Below are 21,695 nucleotides of genomic sequence, written 5' to 3' on the forward strand. Positions count from 1 at the left end.
GAACACTTTAAATGCTTTATGTTTGTTTATTGATCTCAAAAAGTAATAATATATGTAAGTTTATTTTCTGAAGGCTTTTGGTTTTTGAGAAAAAATTCTTTCAAGGTTCAATATTTGATATGGACGATTATAAGATTATTTGAGTTATTATAGAAGGACATCAAGTTTGGTGTCATGAAAAACGCCATATCGATCGGAGAATTCTGTCCGAAAAATTGAGATTCTTATATGTATTATTTTTTGAGAACATGAATTTCTTGGCATTTTTACATGTAGATATTTATTATAACTTATAAGCTATTCGATTTTCATAACACATCAGATTAATATCCATGTTATAGCTAATTTCTATATGGATATTGGTCCTAATACTCGTACGATATACGGTAGCTATATAAATTATATCATAAAAAAATACAAGTATTTTTTATACATGTATTTTTTATACATGATTCGTGAGTATGAAATAAATTGTGGTTAACGTAAACCGATAATCGAAGTTAAGTTATAATAAACAGTAAAGAGTAATGATAAATATAATATATATTTAGTTAAAGTTTTGGATTTACCTTAAATTTTTACAATCATATCAAAATCGAAACTTGTAAGCATAATGGATGACTGCAAATAGCCTTGTGATTTCATATCGTAAACTCAAATTTTTGGAGTCTCTCATGTTAATACCTTATTATTATCTATACTCTTTATTAAAGATTATACATCCCCCTCAAAATGAAAAGTGTTACCAAAATGTCACATGTGAAATTACCAAAATGTCCTTAATAAACACTCCACCATGGAAGAGTTTTTATAAATTACCAAATTTGTCCTTAATGAATTAATTTACATCTTAAACCCTTATCTTGCTAATTTACATTCTAAGTCCTTATCTTATAAAATACTTCTATTATCTTAACATCAACTTACACCACTCGACACCAATTATCGATATCATCACCAAGCGTCACCAACCCCACTATACCGCCGTCGCCGTTACCGTCGCCGCATTGCGCGGGTACCATGCTCGTAAGTATTAATAGGTGTTGAAAATTTGAGAAAGAAAAAAAAGACAATTTTATGACTTGCTTTTTGTTGGAGTTAATCAGGGCGGAGGTTAGGGATGGTAATATGACTTGCTTTTTGTTGGATCTGTAATACCCCATTGAAGGACATATTTCTTATGCTGTTTAAAATTAAAAAGGTGAACGATACAAAGTTTTTGATAGATATAAAACAAATACCAACAGTTTTGATGATATGTGGAAGTGGTCTAGAAGGATGTGTGGGGATGTCGAGTATGGCGACTGGGATTAAAGCAGTAAAGGAGTTTTTGTTGAGCGATAACGACTATAGCAACAGTCATGTGTTTTAGTGGTCGAATTGGATCCCAAAAGGTGCAATATTTTCATGTAGCTAGAGAGCCACTATATGGATCGGATACTTGCGCTCCTTGCTTTTAGAGCGTGAAATTACTATTTTGTAGATGTATTTTAATTGGATAATGTAACGAGAAAGCAGAATCATCCGAGATTTACCTGGGGCAAGTGAGATTGCCATGAAGGTGTGAGATCACATTAGCTCATGGTGCAAGGTAAGCCAATTTTCGTCTTCGTTGCAAAAGACTTTGTCGAGTTACATAAATCTGTGGGTAAGAGTAAAAAAGCGAGAGAACACTTTAAAGGCAAACGACATGTAATGGTAACGTGTTGGAGTTGTGGAAGGATAGGAACGATTGTTTGTTTTCGAACATTGAAATCAATGATGGGAAGAAGGACGATTATCCTCAATATTAAGGATAGAGATTCTCTAAAGTTCATGATAACTTTATTAGTGAAGTTAAATAATTTTTAACTCTTGAATTAAAATCAAAGGTCAAGATTTATTTAATCAAAAGACAAGATTTAGATAAATCTTGACATTTGATTTTAATACAATGATTATGATGTCCAACTTTACTAGTAAAGTTGTCTTAAACTTTGGATCCAAATATTGAGTCCTCAAGTTATATGGTATATAAATAGACTAAAGAATTGTAAGTTTGGCTGAGATGAGATTGATGTAATTTTAATGTAATGTAAATAATGTATATATATGACAACTTTATCCAGACTATTGTTGGTAATAAAAATTATCTTTCATAAAATAAAATTAACCAAAACTTTTTTTAAAAAAAGATTTAAAGGAATGTTTAGAAAAAAAAAAGAACGATAATGGTGATGGCATCGGTCGGAAGTTCGATGCGTAGTGGGCGTGACACCACCACTCAACACCGCCGCCCACACCCTACGACGCGTGGTGGGATTGATTTGCATGGTCAGACCACGCAAGTGAAAACGCACGGAAGCTTTTGTTCGAGGTATAGCAACGACTCTTTTTGACTGAAAATTGCATTTTTTTTATGTATATAGATATAGATATGTATATATATATCTGCACTTGAAGAAGAAAAGCCGTCCCCTATATAGATATTTATGTTTTATACCAAATTTCTATTTTCTAACCCTAAACTATTATACATGTTTATAAATTACCTTTTTGGTGAAAATATATTATTTGTATTATAGGTTTATTTAAATTTTTTATTAAAGAAAATATATAATATATCATGTAATTAATGTTTACTATAATTTTAAGTTTTAAATACAATGTAAAAGGTAGTGAGTGATGTTGGATGCCAACAAAATTTGGATGAGTAGTTAGCAAGTGGTGGAGTTAAGGTGACATAAAATGATTGGTTGGAAGTGAGGGGGTGAGGAAAGAAATAGAAGGTGGGTTGGCAACCCCTAAGAGGGTGCCCAATGGGCTGGTCCCTCTGCTCGTTCGACATCCCCAAACGAGTCCACACCATTGGGTGGGACTCGTCCCTAGCTCGTGCGCGGGTCTTGTCCGGTTGATTGGTCCCTGCAGAGACGAGTTTTTGTGCGTGTTTATTTATTTATTTATTTATTAAAACTTCCAACGGCTATATGAAGTTTGGAAGATTGGCAAAACAGGTCCCTTAATTAAACACTTCCAGTCCTTAAATAAATAAAGTGGTTCCTAGAAGTGTCACTTTTAGTCCTTAACGACTTATTTTTTGTAACAATCAAACACATTTTATTATCAAAACACATTACATGATTAAAATACATAATTAAAGAACACATTACATAATTAAAACACGAAATACATAATAACGTTTCGATTACTCGTCATCATCTTTGATTGACATTTTTCCTAAGCCACGGTAAGCGCTTTCGTTGAGCCACCACTTGTCAAGTTGCGGGCATTTGACTTCCCACGTTGTTTTGTCTTCTCCGCAGTTGTCGTGGTACGATTCGGCCCAAGTGCATTGGTCACCCAACGTGTAACCGACCTCAAATACATCATCAATCACCCTCTTGACCCTTTTGGCCTCGTCTTGCAAAAAATATGAATTTGTCTCTTCGTGTTTTGAGATCTTGTGGCTTGGTGCTTGTATTGCCTCAACATGTTGCTCGCATTGTCACCTTTTCTCCCGTAGGTAACCCATGACTCCAGAGAGCTCAGTTTGAAGGAAGGTGTCTTCTTTGATATCAGCCATGATTCTTGTTTTCATCTCATCTTCGGTTAAACGAGGTCGGTGAATATTCTTTTTTGATGATGAAAACGTCATTTGCTTAGAAAGAGTGAGTGGATTTGTATAACAATGAGAATTGGAATGTTGATAAAACTGAATTGTGCTCTGGGTTGATATATATAGAGTGACAATCCAAGTAGCCATTCAGGGACTAGAAGTGTAAGTATTTTTCATTTTTTGGCCGTTTGAGGGACTGGAAATGTATATATTTTGAATTCGAAGGTTGGATGGACTGAAAGTGTAAATATTTTGATTTTTTGAACGTTGGAGGAACGTCTTTTACTTTACCCATAAATACTGGTCTCTTTTATCAAACATTTCTGATCAACTCACAAACTTTTATACATCTTAAATGGCTTCTTCATCTTCTTTAAATGTTCATAACCGAAAACGACCAATTACTGTCGATCCGGTGAATGACAATATCATGGTCGATATTTTCAACCACCAATTGTTCAGAGAGGAACTCGTTGCAGTTATGCAAAAGCTAAATGCGAAGAAGAAATGGTGTGCAGCAGAAATCAGATACATACAAACATGGTATTGTACTGAACTTGAGTGTCAATACTTTACTTATTTGCAGGAAAAGTTTGACAAGATTCAAGTTGCTATGGAATAACTTGATTGTGCGGTTACCACCTTGGAGCATTTCATCATAACTACTTATGATATGAAGAAATAAGTTTTATGTTGTAATGTGTAATGTTTCAAGTATTGTAATGTTTTTTTTATTTTTTATTTTATTTTCGTGTGCTTTTTTTAATAAATTGTGTAATATTTTTTTTAATGAAGTGTCTTTTATTTTTATATGTTTTAGTTTGTTATAATTTTAAAGGGTTAAAAATGTAAAGTTTGGATAAATTGGTAGAATTAAATAATTGGTGGTTCCAAGATTAGTCGTTAAGGGATGAGTCAATTGGGTGCATTTTGGAGGGATTAGTCCTTAAAGTGTTTTTTGCTGATATGATTCTGACAAAGACTAGTCTTTGAGGACTGAGTGGTCACCATTGGGTAGCTTCTAATAAAAATGGAAGTCAGCAACAACGGTGGGAGAGTCAACCTGATTTTTCTCTGCTCCAATCCGTTAACGGCGCCAATTTACCCACCTCGTGACTGTCACGTGTACCTAAATCACGTGATCACTGTCGTGGCTTCTCCAGCTTTTGCCTTTTGGTACTACTAGGATCTCTTTCGCAACCACATTTATTTGTTTATTTCATTAAAATTAAATTAAATACAGGGTTACGTGCAACCCTTTTTTATTACTAACAAAAATATCTTTCCTTCTTGTTAAGCAGCTGTGTAGATTTTATATTATTTTTTGAAGGTTAGCTTGTAGATGTTTAACAAAAACATGATATTTGGTGATTATTGAATTATTTTATCATTACTTTTAATATAATTGTATTTAATAAAATTCAAACCTTAAACTTTTTATACAAAAGTTAAAATTTAACTGACCTACACTTTTGACATTTCAATCAAAAATATATAGTTAGATACTTAGAATTTTACACATTTGACTATATAAACTTTTCATCTATACACTGGAGAATAAATTAAGTAGAAAATCAAATAACAAAGACGCGGACATTCTACATATACTGGCACAATATGACATTGACGTATTATCCCATATATTTCTTTATAAGGGGATGAAATAATACGGTGGAATTCCAATAATAATTGTTGCTTAACAAATACACCAAATATATTTGAAATGGTTTGACTTATGTAGTAGTTGAAGTACCATTTTAATTCGGTCAATAAATAGAAACGTAGGTAGGGAACACAAATGTACTCACATACGTTTGGAATGTAGCACAAAATTAAATCGAATTAAGGTTTACCATTTTTAACTCTTTTATTTTTTTAGAAAAGTGTATGGGGTATAACATATATCCAGGTTAGAGAGTCATTGCAATATAATTCCAATTTAACTAAATTCTTCAATGAGAAACTTTTGTTACTAGAGAAAAACTAATACATGTCCACCATAGATATGAAAATTAAATATCTATGACCACTTAAAATATACTTACGGTAGGACTCGATACCGTTTTACCAAAATGAATTTTGCCTTTTATTTTAAATAAAAAAGGGTAAAATATGAAGTTGGTGGCAATAGCGTCAGTTCGGTAGCGCCAATGAATGATGTTGATGGAGACTGGTGACGGTGGTGGCGTCGGTGAGTTGTGTAAGCTATTGATGTACATCTTAATAATATAAAATACGGTAATATAGTTATTTAGTTAAAGAGGTAGATACTGTAAATTAAGGATATATTATAATTACGAGAAGTGTATCTGCGCAATACAGAGGAAGTGATGGCGAGTAATGATGTGGTATTAATATAATATAAAAATAGTTGATGTAATTGGAGGTAGTAAATCTAAATGTTGAGTAATTTAGTTGTAAATAATCCATTTACGATATTATATGTATATTAGGTGAAAATGTTTGAATTAATGAATAAAGGAGAGATAGTTTGTGTAGATAGGGGTTAAAATGAGAGAGAAATAGTTTATTTTTGAAAATTATAAAGATTTAAAGTTAAGATATATTTTAAATAACGAATAAAAGTTATTAACATTTTAAATATATCAAATCATTTCTTAAGAAAAAAAAAGTGATAAAATGCTTTTATATGTTTATTGATCAAAACGTAATATAATTCAATAAAAAGATCTCGATGCAAGAAATTTATAATCCGTATTATATTATTATGGTAACATCAACATCAACTTTAGCTTGAGAACCTTTCTTTTGCGATAATCGATAACTTTTCAAATCAAGCCCAACCGATGATTATTTTTTATATAAAAATTGTTTTTTGATTGTTTTCTGAATAACTTATTTGTAATTTTAAAGTTTATAATTGTGTGGAGCATGGATTATCATCCGTTATACAATTATGTGGAGATTTGGATTCTTGATCACATGTGCACGAATATTGCTATGATCACATGTATGCAAGTCGATCACATGTAATCATAGCAATATTCGTGCACATGTGATCAAGAATCAAAATCTCTACATAATTGTATAATGGATGATAATCCATGCCCCCACACAATTAAAAACTTCAAAATCACGCATAAGTTATTCTATAAACAATCAAAAAACAATTTTCATGTAAAGAATAATCATCGGTTGGGCTTGATTTGAAAACTTCTCAAAGGTTTCGTAAAAAAAAAGTTCTCAAAATAACTTTTCACTATATATATGTGTGTGTGTGTGTATATGTAGAGTTTCCTTATTTTGAGAACCATTTTTTTTGTAAGAACTATGAGAACTTTTAAGTTATATATTTGTTCACATGATTTTTTTGTTCATTCATATGTGAAATGATATAAAAATGTATGTTGTAGAATTTTTTTTTTAAGATTCCTTTAAAGTAGTCTTTTATGAACTTGTGAATAAATTTGTTCACGTTTTTTGTTCACATGTGACAAACGGCTATATATATATATATATATATATTATGTAATGTTAGAAAAAAATTTGGTAAAAGATAGCCTGATTTTATGGGTCCAAAGTTTTATCTCCAACTCGTGTGCACGATCCCTCTGTTTAGTGTATCTTTAATATGGTTTACACGTGATTTTACTTTACTTTAATAATTTTTAAAACCAAATGCAGGAAATTATACATTAAAGTATAAAAAAGTAAATTTAAAACAAACATAAAGCTAAGGTGAAGCCATTAAACAAATAGTTTGAACATAGTAAAAGCCAAGGTTCATGCCACCTTTGTCCCTAGATCTTGACTGTAATTAGATACATTCTAATTCATATATATTTATATTAATTACTCATTTATTTGTAATAGGAAATGAAATAAAATCACTGGAAAAACGATAACTAACGAGTGAATATATATATATATATATAGGATAGAGATCAAATGAAAAGATACCTTAAGGAAATTAAAGAAAAGAAAGATGTTCGTTTTTGATTTTCTTTAGCTTGTTTTTTTGAACTTTTTTCATTCTCTATTTAATAAACTAATTCCATATAATTTTTTTTTTTAACCATCATGGCTCCGCCGAGCCATAGACTGAGAGCCTTCGCCTATAGCTTACGACGCCTTTTAAAAAAAATATTTTTTAGATTTTTTAAAAATTTACATTAAATTAGTTAATTGAAGAAAGTATGAAAAAAATGGATAAATAAAATAAAGTTCAAAAAAATAAACTAAAAAAAAATAAAATAAAGAACGAACTTTCCCTCTATTCTCTTATTAAGGTATCTTCTCATTTAATCTTTATCATATATATATATATATATATATATATATATTATTGTTGTTCATTATAAGCAGAGGCGGTAGCAGGAATAAATCCTAGAGGGGGGAAAATAAAAAAATCCGTGAATTATATATATAAAAGGGGTCAAAATGTTAAAAATATATAAGAAATTTTTTAAAATCGATAAAAAATTTGAAAATATATGACAAAATCAAAATTTTGAGGGAGACATTTGCCCCCTTTACTCCCATGTGTTACCGCCCCTGATTTTAAGTCTAATTTCCATATATCTTTCTATATATAGCTATATTTTCACAACATATTTATTCATGAGTTGATGACACTAAATTGAGAACTTAAGCCGTTGTATTTTATTGCTTTAAATTACTTCATTTAAATACCTAACTAGCTAGATTAATTATAGCTATAAATTTAAACTTTGAGTATGTACGTATATTGTCGTCCTAAATCTACATTAGTAGTGAAGGTTTGACCTTAAGTTGTAGGGGTTCTCTACCTTTTCAAAGTGACCAATAGACGAGGAAAAAGGCTAAAAGAAAATGAAAGTATTGATCGAAGGCATAGTGTAAGGGAAGAGGGAAAACATGTTTGGTAGGTGTGTAGTTGCAACCTCATGCTCTTATATTATAAATCTATAGTACGTCTCTATTTAATATACACATTTTTCAATAATGATAGCAATCGATATTATTTTTTAGATAGGGAAGTGATCCCTACACAATATTTTTTAGTCATACATAACAAATATATGTATTATATAATTGTATTGTACAATTGTATAATGCATTTAATGTTGCGTATGCTAAAAAGTGTTGTGTAGATAAGACTATACGGGGCCCGGGGAGTTTATTCCAAGGTCTCGAGTTCGAGCTTTGGTAGGTTCTTCTCAATGGTATTTTCCAATAAAGAAGGTGGTATGACGAGAAAGGTTATTTAAGATCCGCTTAATGCGGGACCCTGTCGTTGTGCGATTAGCACACATCATACGCGTCTGAGGTAAAATTCACTTGTCAAAAAAATATAAGACTGTACTTTTTTTAAAAGACACGGTAAATGACTATTACCCCTAATTTTGATGCGTTCAAGCGTGTTTGAATGCTGATAACGTGACTCTCCCATGTATAGATGGATATAACGTTACTAAGTCACCCTCACTACATTTGCATTTGACAAAATTTGAAACTTAATACTATATTATGCAATGTTTATTGGAATAATATATAATCTACAGTACACAGTTTATCATAATTAATGCTCGTACAATGTTTATAGTAATTTAGTATTTAGTGTATAAACCACAAGAGCCCTCGTTGATGGAATTAACTGTTTTTTTTTACGAAAGTTGCTCATGTAGCTGAATTGTTGACAAAAGTAGTTTTCCGTCGTCTCTAGAAATTGTTAAAACACTCAGATTTTGGTGTACACAATACACTTTCTTTATTAGTTTTTTTTTAGAACGACATTAAATTTATATAAAACATAAAATGCTAGTAAGAAAGCGGATACAAAGGACTACACTTTTAATATTAGTTAATTAGTATTATTGTTGGACAATTTAAATTTTTAATAAATATCAAACACTTATAAGTTCGATATAAACGTAGCCCATAAACTCATGTTTATTAGGGAGAAGTTCACGGTTCGGTTTCTGATATGATGAAAATTATATCTATGGTAGTTTAAGAGTATCAATAAAAATGGTGCAATATTTTCCTATTATAAATATTATTAACATACATGGCTATGTTCAACTTAGATATAGCATTTTACAATTCCAATGATGAGGAAAGAATTTAATTTTTAATTGGTTGGAATTAGGTTTACTTTTTGATGTGTTTTAAGCAAATAAAAAGGGAGGAGACAAAACCTATATTGTTGGTCAAAATGTAGCCCACATTCCCTTGTTTTCATTTTAATGGCTTCTTATGTATGCATGTTTCCTGCATGGGTTTTCTTCATTCCAAGTTGATCATAGCTTTTATAATACATTCTCGAATAAATGAATAATATTTAGTGATTATTATATTGCATTTTATTTCAATATGGTAATTAAAAGCTTAAACTTTTTAGAATTTATAATTAAACAAAGCTATTAGATAATGTTCTTTTTATGCAGTTTTCATTTACAATGTTTAATAAATAATACAGTAGTTTACTTTGAAATAAGTTCAAGTTTGCTACTTGTGTCAAATCATTAGAATCTACAATTTCCCGAAAGCATAAAGTGTTATTAGAATGATACAATCTACATTGATTTTTAAGTTGAATAAACTATTCAAGCTTGAACCCAAACTCTCTCTCTCAAAAAAAATAAATTAGAATAAGATTAATCAAAAAACATGTTTTAAGTATTGTTGACAATCTTATAGGCTGACAACTAGTTGTGAATAAGCACTCTTTTTATTACTTCTTTTATATAGTCTTTAACCAACTTTTGAGTTTAGTATAATTAAAGTTATGTTCCATAGCTCTAACATGCTTCCATATAACTTTGGAGGTCAACTCATCTCACTTTCCACAACCCAAAGAGAGAATGAAATGCTTCTCTTTTGAAAGAGGTAATTAAATTTAAAATATAAACTTGTGGAGCCCAATATAGTTTTTGTAGAGCAACTAAATCAGGCCCACGAATAACCTTTTGGGCCCAAAAGCAGTCTTTCAAGATTTTTTGCTTTTGCCTTTTTCTAATTTATAATCGGCTTACTAAAAGTTACCTAAAAGCATCGCTAAACGCTTTTCATTGCCATACAATCTTCTTTTATACACCCCCGAAATTATGTTGTTTTTATTTATATATATACTAGTGTTAAGCCCGTCCATTGGACGAGTAATCTTAAAATATATTAAACAAAACTAATATGATTGGAGCAACCATCAGTATGACCAATATCACAATTTAATCATTAGAAAACTAAAAAAGAAACATATGAAAAATAACTCTATATAAATATTGATTTCAGTTTTTTTTTTTTTCAAATTTAGTTAAATGAAAAATTTGCAACAAATTATATAATTTGAAAAATACATAACAATTCATCAATAATTTTTTGGCTGTAGTTTTTTTTTGTTGATAATATGTGAGGGTTTTTTCTAGGTTGTATATATCTATACCATCTTATAATAATTATCACTTTCTCTCTCATAAAAGTGTTAGATGCAAAATTATCACTTTACCCTTGATTAAGTAAATTTCCATCATCAATCCTTTATCTTTTAAAATATCTCCACTATATCTTTATATCAATTACTTACACCCACCACCAACAATAGTTCGTCACCACCACGACCGCCGTCACCACCACCAGTCGTCGTCATGGCCAAACCGCCGCCGCATCGCGCGAGTACAATGCTAGTATAAATAATAATTTTTTGGAGACTTTTAAGGATAAAAAAAAGTTTTTAATTAATAATAGGTTGGCCATTTATTAAATCAAATAAAATATTTAAAAAATAGATAATTAATAATTAGAAAAGATTAGGCTCAAATAAGAAAATTAAGGGTGCTAAGTGCACCCCCACCCCCTCTTTTAGTTATATTATATAGATATTTTTGTCTTCAAAGAGTAAGTGGTTATAACTAAAGCTTTAACTTGTCAGAGGTCTCGTGTAAAAATGCATTAATATGGTCGTGTACAAAGAAAAAAAATGGCGTAAAAGGCACCATCTTCTAAGGAATACATACAAAGAATTGGTTTGAAATTTACCACTTTTATGCGCATAATAAGACTGAACTAATTCAAGCCTACCCAAGTTGACTAATTTTGTATCTCTTTAGATACAAATGTATGGAATATTGTGTGTTAGTCGAAAATTTGTCCTTAAATAAAAAATTTAAAACTCAACAAAGAACATAACGTGATATCAAGCAAACCCGCCCCAACCAAACCATACTGACTCCAAACTGTACTTGCATATCATCAGATAGAGTATGAAGTAATGGGCCGACTCGATAAAACCAAAATTTTCTGGTCTGACTAATCGACCAGGTAGCAGGCCAAATGGCCAATGCAACAAGACATCAATACACCAGACTAAGCATCTCTTGTTTTAGAGCTGCTTACATTAGCGGTCTGGTTAGAACTTTGCATCTTTTGGAGAATGCGGGACAAAAGTCAAATTGTTTACAAAGGCAAAGCACACAGGAAAAAAAATAAGTGTCTCTAAGGAATGGGCATGTTTACATTCTCCTTCTTAACCCCCTATCTTACAATTACAATACATGAAATCATAATTCACACATTTTTCAATCATTCGTCCCATTTTCCCCCTTCATAGAAATAGCAAAAGCATCATGACCGCATTGCAAACTAGCCCATTGCATACTTTTGGGTCCAGCTTCTTGCAGTCGTCTCGTACTTGCTCCTATCTGTCTTGTACATGTGAGCAATCTCAGGCACAAGCGGGTCGTCAGGGTTAGGGTCCGTCAACAACGAGCAAATTGACAGTAAAACCTAAATAAAACAAATCGTTGTTGCATAAACATGAGCTTTAACCTCACTTGTCTACTTAAAAGATTGTAGTAAAACCTAAATAAAACAAATCGTTCTTTCATTATTCTATATTATGGTTCCTTAAATTGCGTACTACTAATATAACTACCTTGGAAATCGTTAGAGCTGGGCTCCACTGTTCCTTCAATATATCAAGACATATACTGCCGTTGCTGTTGATATTTGGGTGAAAAACCTTGGTTCGGAAAGCAACCTACAAAATAGAGACATAAATGCATAGACATATAGAAAAAGAAGTTATGAGACGGAAGTTGAAATCTTTATAGTGCATGTCACCAAAGGGTGCCTGGGATTGCATTTTGAGGGGGAATATCTTAGTTATGAAATGGAAAACTAGTGTTTGGCAAACCATCTGCGAATAGGGATTGATCTGTGATTCGGTTTTGAAAAAGTAGGTTGAAACATGTATTTATCACACATTTTGATAACGCAATATCAGTTTTTATGCAATCCGGCACAACCCTTTTCATCTGCAACAAAAGTTGGGAACTTACTACTCCCTCCGTCCCAATTTAAATGTCCAAGTTTGACTGTCTGAGTCTTTCTTTCGCAACTTTGACCATTATTATTATAATTGTTTGTGTTTTATAATATTTGGTGAAAGTTGTATCAATGCAAAATACATTTAAAACTCAATCGATTCATATTTTACATCAAGTATCACATAACACAAATAAAGATCTAGACGATCAAAGTTATACAACAAAGACCCAAAATGTCAAACTATGACATTTAAAAATTGGGACGGAGGGAGTATTTCATATAATATACCTATTATATGTTTTTAGATAATTTTTTAAATTCTATATCATACTCAGTTATGGAAGATTTGCGAATCACGTGCATTTAAAAGATTTGTAATTCTGATCTTGAAACCAAGTGATATCTTCAAATTAGGGATATACAATCCCTCGGGGTAAAGATAGTTAGAAGACCAACGAAATTGTTATGTATACAAATGTTTATAGTACTATAATCATATTAAAGTACGCTAGTTGCTAATGGCCTATTTCAAGCATTTGACACTCAATCAGGTACTTCTTTGGTAGAGTTTTGAGATCAGCTGTAAAGTTGAGACTTGGCATGCAATATGAGTTAAGCAAAATGACAAAGACCTCATAATTTGGCAAGTACCTTGGGTGGCTTAAATGGATAATCCGGAGGAAAATGAATAGTAACTAGAAATACTCCACCCGAATAAGGGCTATCAGGAGGCCCCATAATTGTAGCTTGCCAGTGAAACATGTCTTCTGCAACCGGCCCTAAATTAACACTTACAGATAAGTGGGTAAGCCAAATGAAATAAGGAATAAAAGCATATTCTTATGTTTAGTAAGATCACCTACACACACACACACACACATAATCCACATAGCCATCAACTGATAGATATCATTATGATAGTTGTTTGTAACAAATTACCTTAAAAATCCCGTATATAATAAACTAGTGATATTTGTCCCTTTAACTCATTAAGCAGTACTATAAACAGAATATGTGCATTTTTATGATGCCAAAACTTTGTAGCAACTATTTTATCAAGATGAACACTGGAAAGACAAGGTGCACGATGAATTTCAATTTCAGATTCCCCCATTTAAGGTGTATGTTTAAGATGCATATGAAGTTTTACGAATATATAGAGACAGCAATAAAAGCTAGAATTTAATCACCCTCTAAAAATCTCAAACCTTTTAGCAAAACAAATAAGCAGCCATATGTCATTCAAAACTACCCACCCATCATCCAGAATGTATTGCGTCTTTCGACACTTGATAGTTTATTTCTTGATAGCAAAGTGTACGTATCTTTCAATAACGTTAAAGTTCCCACCTTTACCAACAGACTCAAACACCAGTTGCATCATTTTTATAACCAGTCGTATCATGCCTAGTCAACCTAAGGTCAACAACAACAACATATATACTAAAGTAGTAATCAAACACAACTTTGGTTATGCCTAAAGATCAGATCCTCTTTCCAACAAAACCAAAAGCAAAATCTAAGAATTTATTTTAAAATTAAACCCAGGTTATATATCTACATATATGTAATATAAAAAAAGAACAAGATTATATAATATTAAGGAGAGAAAAAGGAAAACCAGCACTGCAAGAGGTGGGAGGATCTTTTTGAAGATCCTTGAGCTCTTTCAAGATCCGCTTCGAAGCCATCCCCTATCCCTGCCAATTTATTCATTCATTCAAAGAATAATCGAACTATTATAAATCAGGATTATAAGAGGTAACAAGTAAAAATTAGGAATTTTTTTTGAAGGGGTTGGGTTGGGTTGGGGACGATTACCTTTCCTCCTCAAAGGATCCTCTGTTTCTCACCTCTGAAAAGAAAAAGGAAAAAGAAAAGGAGTAGCGTGTGTGTTTTTCCTTTTCTTGGGATTATATTCTCTTCTTCTGCTGTCGGCTCTTTAACAACTCCGACCCACCCACCCGACTCGACCCATTTGTTTTATTTTTCTTTGAAAAGTTACCCGTTTGTTTTTTATACAAATCATTCAATGTAAGCAACGGTCTATCTATATTTCTATATAAAAATTATACCAATGTATTGAAAAATTTACAATTTTAAACATGCAAAATTATCATTTTATCCCTAAAAATCAAATATCTTTGTATCAATTATCAACACCACTTGATGCCGACGTCACCACATTACAACTAATGTCATCGCCGCCGCATTGCGCCATGCTCGTACTATAGTTTCTATCATTCAACATAATTAATGCATACAGTAAAACTTTTATAAATTAGTAATATTATCAATGAGATATTTTATTAATTTAACTCGATATTATTATATTGATAAATTAATATTTTATTAATTTAAAAAAGTTTTACCATGTAAGTTGTGGAAAAGACATTTGTGAGCTTGAGAACTTGATATCGAATATGCATTATCAACACAAAATGGATATGAACCACTTGCTTATTTTGTAAATAATAAAGGTTATAAGGTTCAAAGCATTAAAAAATTATGACGAAATCATTCAAAATCTGGTTAATAACGAAGTTGAGGATGATCCAATAGCTTTAAAAAAAACCATTCTGAACGACAACAATTCTTCGTAACTTTTTGTTGCAATACGAAAAAATAATTTCACCACTCTTGAGTACAATGAAAAGATTTAAAGATAAACTCAATATAGATTTGAAGTTCAACAAAAAAAAAGTAGCTTTTTACTAAGCAATTTTAAAATTTTGAAGATCCTAATAGTTATTAATTTAGAGTTTCGTTGACACCAATATAAATATACTGAGATTTCAAAAAAGTTATTATCTTATTATTTTATCGTTTGGAGTCCAATTTTGTACTGGTCCAAAGTTTGGACCAGACAAATTATTAGTTTTATCGATGTTATTAATTTATCGAGTATTAATTATTACTTTTATCGATGTTATTAATTTATCGAGTATTAATTTATAGAGATTCGAAACCTTTGAAATACATATTGGGAAGTCGTTGCCAATAAGGTGGGGCAGGGGGTTTTTTCTAGCATTTAGCTGGTTTCCTCTCAGACGGTAGTGGGACTTCCACCGCCAGTCATGCCCTCGGATTGACTGTGCTGGTTACGTGGCCGATCTCTACCAGATGATGAAGAAGCATGTCGCTGAGTTCAATCACCACTGGTGTTAAAAAAAAATTATAGAGGTTCGACTGTATATTGTTATGTATGATAATTTTTTTTTTATATATAAAGAACACCTCCTTTTCAGAAATAGTCATGACATACGTGATTAAATTGTGTACTTTATTTCATAAACTTAATAAAAAAAACTGTCTATTCTTTTATCCACATATGAACAATCTAATACAGTAGTTTATAAGTTATTTTCACTTATTTGTAAGAGGCTAAGAGCTAGATTAAAATTAAATTTATGAAAAGATTTATAAAAATGATTTTTTTATGTCACATTATTAAAAGTTTCATTTTACTATAAAAGCTCGTTTTTTCTCATATTTAACACATTATAAACAATCTTATAAGCTAACGTTTTCGAGTTCTCTAATATTCACCAGTGTGGTGACCGTCATATACCTCAAAAGGTTGAAAACTTGCGACTCCAAAGAGCATACAAGAAAATCCATTCGTAGAATACATGGATTGATGATGGACACATAATAACGTCTTGAATTAGACACTTGAACACAAAATCGTAACCTCGAACATTAATGGGCCAATGTATGATGATAAGTAACTATCGATGGTTGGAGGTTTTACATTACTAAAGCAAAACAACTAGTTCTGTAGTCCAAACAGTTAATGAACCACTAACCATTACAAGGGTGTTCAAGAACCAAGTAAAGAACAAGGAAGATATATGCAAAGTCATAGTTGACAGTGTTAGACCCAAACTTATGACAATAAAAGTAATAAGGAATGTGGAAAGGATTGCAGAATTATGAAATTTGAGCTGGATAAGTAACTCTTTAAAGGCTAAGTAATGGTGCTATTGGAATGAAAGGTTGCATTTGCATATGACAATAATAAGTCATGAAAGATAAAACTACTTGGTCCCATACTGATGCAGTTTTGAAGGGTTTTGAAGATTGAGTTTTGCTCTTGAGTTTCATGGAATTTTGCTGGAGTAGAAGTATTTTGTAGATAGGAATAGATACTGAATTGGATTTTAGATAGTGCATTGATGAATGTAAAGCTTGGGCCTGTCCAAGCTGTTTATATTGAATATTTATACATGTTTGGACAGTTATAAAATTTTACATTTTCACAAAAAAAGAAAAAATATGTTGTATATATATATATATGTAAGTTTTTTCATCATATGGATTTCATGTTGTAAGTTTATGTTATACTTAAAAAAGTTGATGTAAGTAGAAGTAGTTAAAAATGTAAGTTTTATATTTGAAAATAATGAATATGATTATATCTTAACATGAAAATGAAAATAAGTCAAAAAGTTATATAAATGTGAAAGTACTGAAGTTTGAGACCTACAAAATATGTTTATTAAAAAGAAAAAAAAAAGACAAAAAAAAGTAGAAACCAAGATAATATACTTTGAATGGCTAAGGTATTACGAGTACAATTTAAAAAGAAGAAATAAGGTGTATAATTAAAGCTATACCGTCTTTCATCACGTTTCACACATATTTCAAAAACAATTAGCAAACAACAAACAATTTTTGTTTTTCAAGATAATAACAAGCGTTATAGCATTCACAGTCGTAGGCAATCATCCTCCAGGGACTAGTCCCTGTCAGCATCATATCAGCCCAAAGACTAACCAATGACTAATCCCCCAAAACACCCACAACCTAGGGACTAGTCTAGGACTCATCATTTTTTTAACTTTACATTTTCAACCCAATATTCTACCATCTATTTAATTATACACTTTTAACCCTCTAACTTATACAACTTCAATAATTTAATAAAAACATACTTAAAAATTTCATTAAATAAAAAACCATACAATACAATACTAGTTCGGAATTTCATTAAATAAAAAACACACAACTAATTAAAAACAACAACATAGTTTCATAATTTATTATTATTAAGACAAACAACGGATCACGGGAGACGCCAAATATGCTCGACAAGATCATGACGAAGACCGTGGTGAACCCCTCGGTCTCGAAGCTCCTTATTGGTCCGTGCGTAGACCGCCATCCTTTCTCGGTGGGTACGAACAGGTACACCGGAGGGGGGGGGCTCAGCTAGGATTTCTAGATCATATGAGGTTATTGCATGACCCGAATCCTCAACGATCATGTTATGCCATATGACACAAGCATACATGGTTCGACGAATCTTGTTGACACTGAACGACCTTGAGGGGTGTGTAAGGATTGCCCAACGACCTTGGAGAACTCCAAATGCTCGTTCCACATCTTTTCGCGCACTTTCTTGATACTTCTTGAATTTTTTCTTCTTCAGGTCTTGTGGGCATGAAAAAACCTTGACAAATGTCGCCCACTCAGGATAAATACCGTCGGCTAGATAATACCCCTTCTTATACTCGGTTCCGTTAACTGTAAATGAAGTATCCGAAGCCGTATCCTCAACGATTTCCCTAAACAAATGTGATTGATTGAGTACGTTTATGTCATTGTTCGAACCTGCCGTTCCAAAAAATGCATGCCAAATCCATAAATCGTACGATGCTACCGCTTCAAGCATGATGGTTGGTACCCTTTTATCACCTCGAGTGAACTGACCTTGCCATGCTTTTGGACACCTTTTCCAGGGCCAATGCATACAGTTGATGCTCCCAAGCATCCCTGGAAAACCATGGAGTTCTGCGTATTTCTGGTAGATACGTTGTATATCATCTGTTGTTGGTCTTCGTAAGTACTCTTCCCTGTAAAGGTCAAACACACACTTACAAAAAGCATCAAGCGCGTCTCTGGAAGTTTGTTCACCCATTTGTAGATACTCATCAAGTGAATCGGCCACGTTGCCATACGCTAGCTGACGTATCGCAGATGTACACTTTTGAATTGTAGAAAAACCGAGGTTACCCCGTGCATCTACACGCTGGTTTCGAAACTCAACAAAATGAGGAGGCACATGCTCGTCACCAACTGGGGAGAAAGAAGCGATATCGTTAGCTATACGCATGAATAGCTCTTTTCGCATGCAAAAACGCCGCCTAAAGAAGTGTGGCGGGTACTTTGAGTTTTCGACAAAGTAATCATTCATCAACTGATTCCCTGCACCAAGTTGATCTCTTGGGATATAAACACGAGTGAGAGGGGTTGAAGAGTCCCCATTTTCGAGGAAAACCATAAAATCACCCATTATAGTGATAAGTTCTTCATCGTCGGAGTCGTTCCCAAATAACTCTTGTCGTGTGTATGTGTTAGCACTTGACGGAAGTGAAAAAGACATGATGATTTTAGATATATGAAATTGTGTTTTATGTTTATAAAAGTGTGTTTTTTGTTTATAAAAACTATAGATGTAAAGAGTTCTATATATAAGTGATAAAGAGGGACCAAAACTGAAAATGGGTATAAAATTCGGAAATGGGCGTTTTAGGGACTGATAGTGTAACATTTTTGAAAAATTTGAAAAAACTAGTTGTTGGCAAAAAAAAAAAAAAAAAAAAACAAACCGAGAGGAGCGTTCGTTTCTGGGGGGACGAACAGCCGAGAACGAGCACCGGGACGAGCCACACCTAACTGTGTGCGCTCGTCCCTCGGTCAAGAACGAGGCATGGACGAACAGGGATGAATCCGTTGTGAATGCTCTTAGCAGAATAGTTTTTATGTTTTGGTTTTGTTAAATAAAAACAAGTGTTGACTACAAAATCAGAATGATGTCAGTACATGTATCAAAACCGAAACAAATAAACAGCATAAGGGCGTATCAAATAACCCTTCAATATAGTCTATAAATATTAGAAGTTAAATTTTATTTCAAAATCACAGTGGCGCAGCGGAAGCGTGGTTGGCCCATAACCCACAGGTCCCAGGATCGAAACCTGGCTCTGATAGAAGAGTAGCTTCCACCTGCCATTTATTTTTCAAATATGCTGAAGACAGTTTTCACTATTTTTGTGAAAAGTAACACTAAATGATAATTACGAGTATCATTTTTTGTGTGGATTATATTCAAGTTTCATTTTATTGTTTTAAATTCAATCAGTTTTGAACAATTTGAACTTCCAGATCATCTTGTCATCATGTCAAGTCCATTCATAGTCTAAAAAACAAAGAAAACGGGTCAATATACCAGTATAAGCATTGTCCAAATTGGTGATAACCGTATTTTAATGAAGATAATAATTATAGTTAAAGGGAAATGCCCTGCATCAAAAAGTGACCCATAAATGATCTAAAAATGGAGCAAAAAAATGCATCTGATGCATGTATATGAGCTAAAAAGATTAAGGTCCACAATATACTTTGCGATATCGGCCCATGGTTTTTAGAATATGACCAATTAACATACACTTTGATTAACAGAATCAAAGTCTGTGTCAAATATTTTTGTGCTATGTATGTAGATTAATGAAAATTACCATTAAAAAAATTAACCAAATTTGCAGTTTTCATCTAAAAAGTATGTTGACATGGAAATTTGCTCATTACCTGGCCTAGTGGGTGAAACATGTGAGCCCAACGTTCAGTTACTAAACATGTGATGTGAGCTCATGGTTTAGTTGCTATTCCTGGTTAACCCGATAACCCATCTGCCTCGTATAAGATTCCGAAACACGAAACACGTGATCTCAATCATAAAGCATAAAGTATCACAAAAATCACATCTTCTTTGGTACGAGTATCCTTCATGTGACTTGTTTTCTTAATTTACGTACGTGTCTAATATATATATTGTGCATATTAATCACAATGGTTTAAAAACGTGAACATATGGATGCGCAAAGCTTCATCATTACGAATTTGCTATACGTTTTTTACTAAGATGGAATTCAAACGGTCAAAGAAAAGTAGTCCTAAAGTATTTTCGGTTACAGCTAATTGTGAAAAAGTGAAAAGTACTACCCAGATTTTAATTCTGGGTAATAAATCTCTTAATACATCATTTGAGTATGCCACCTTCAAAAAATGCGTGATATTGGTGGTTCTCTTGGTAATAAATCTCTTAATTCTGCAGATTTTATGCTATAAATGACAAAGTTGGTTGTTATGTATAGTATGCGTGAGTAGCGTGCCACTAGTATCAAATCTGAGACTGTATATATATGGTGTATATATACCGGTGCTATCTAAGCAACGTACGTTGAATTGTATTATAACCATATATCTATATATATACCAGATTCAAACAAATCATTTGTGTTAATGTCACGTCGTGTACTTATAGGGGAGAGAATGCAACAGTTAGATCAAACCCAAAATTGCACACGCATTCTTCAAGAAAAACATATGTGCATGAAGATGAAAGGAAAACTTGGGCGAGATGATGCATCATTTGGGTATGTTGATGCTAGTGATAAGAAAAACATTTGCAACAAATACGAGGTGATTGATATATCTGATTCAGGCTCATCGTCTGATGAGGATATTAGCAATGAAAAAGATTTTTCCTGCATCTCTTGTTCGCGTAGTTTTTCATGCCAACAAGCTTTGGCTGGTCATCGAAATTCACACAGGAGTGAGTGGGAGGCATTTCTGGATGATGCTGATTTTGATTGCAGGATTGAGCATCCCAAAATTCCGATTCACTCTGAACTCTCTCCCTTCCATACACCAAAAATTGCTCTAAAACAGCCATTGGGATATTGTAGCTCACACGTGAGTGCTGCATCCAATACCGGCCATAAGCTATTACTTGGTGCCCTGCGGTACCCTTTGCCTAAAACTACGA

General features: G+C 32.4%; 2 protein-coding genes across 2 annotated transcripts; both read right to left on the minus strand.

The window, feature by feature from the left end:
- Positions 1–12,009: 12,009 nt before the first annotated feature.
- Positions 12,010–14,788, minus strand: LOC122609993 (ubiquitin-conjugating enzyme E2 28-like). Its single transcript, XM_043782961.1, has 5 exons — positions 14,684–14,788; positions 14,484–14,562; positions 13,514–13,641; positions 12,468–12,572; positions 12,010–12,319 (listed from the first exon to the last, which is right to left on the minus strand). Exons 2-5 carry the CDS (start codon positions 14,551–14,553, stop codon positions 12,176–12,178), a joined length of 447 nt encoding a protein of 148 aa, XP_043638896.1. The 5' UTR covers positions 14,554–14,562; positions 14,684–14,788; the 3' UTR covers positions 12,010–12,175.
- A 3,142-nt stretch (positions 14,789–17,930) lies between these two features.
- Positions 17,931–19,250, minus strand: LOC122611026. The gene has a single exon (XM_043783977.1). The coding sequence runs from the start codon at positions 19,248–19,250 to the stop codon at positions 17,931–17,933; it is 1,320 nt and encodes a 439-aa protein (XP_043639912.1).
- Between the last annotated feature and the right edge of the window lie 2,445 nt (positions 19,251–21,695).

Source organism: Erigeron canadensis, chromosome 8, assembly GCF_010389155.1.
Source record: "Erigeron canadensis isolate Cc75 chromosome 8, C_canadensis_v1, whole genome shotgun sequence".
Lineage (NCBI taxonomy): Eukaryota > Viridiplantae > Streptophyta > Magnoliopsida > Asterales > Asteraceae > Erigeron > Erigeron canadensis.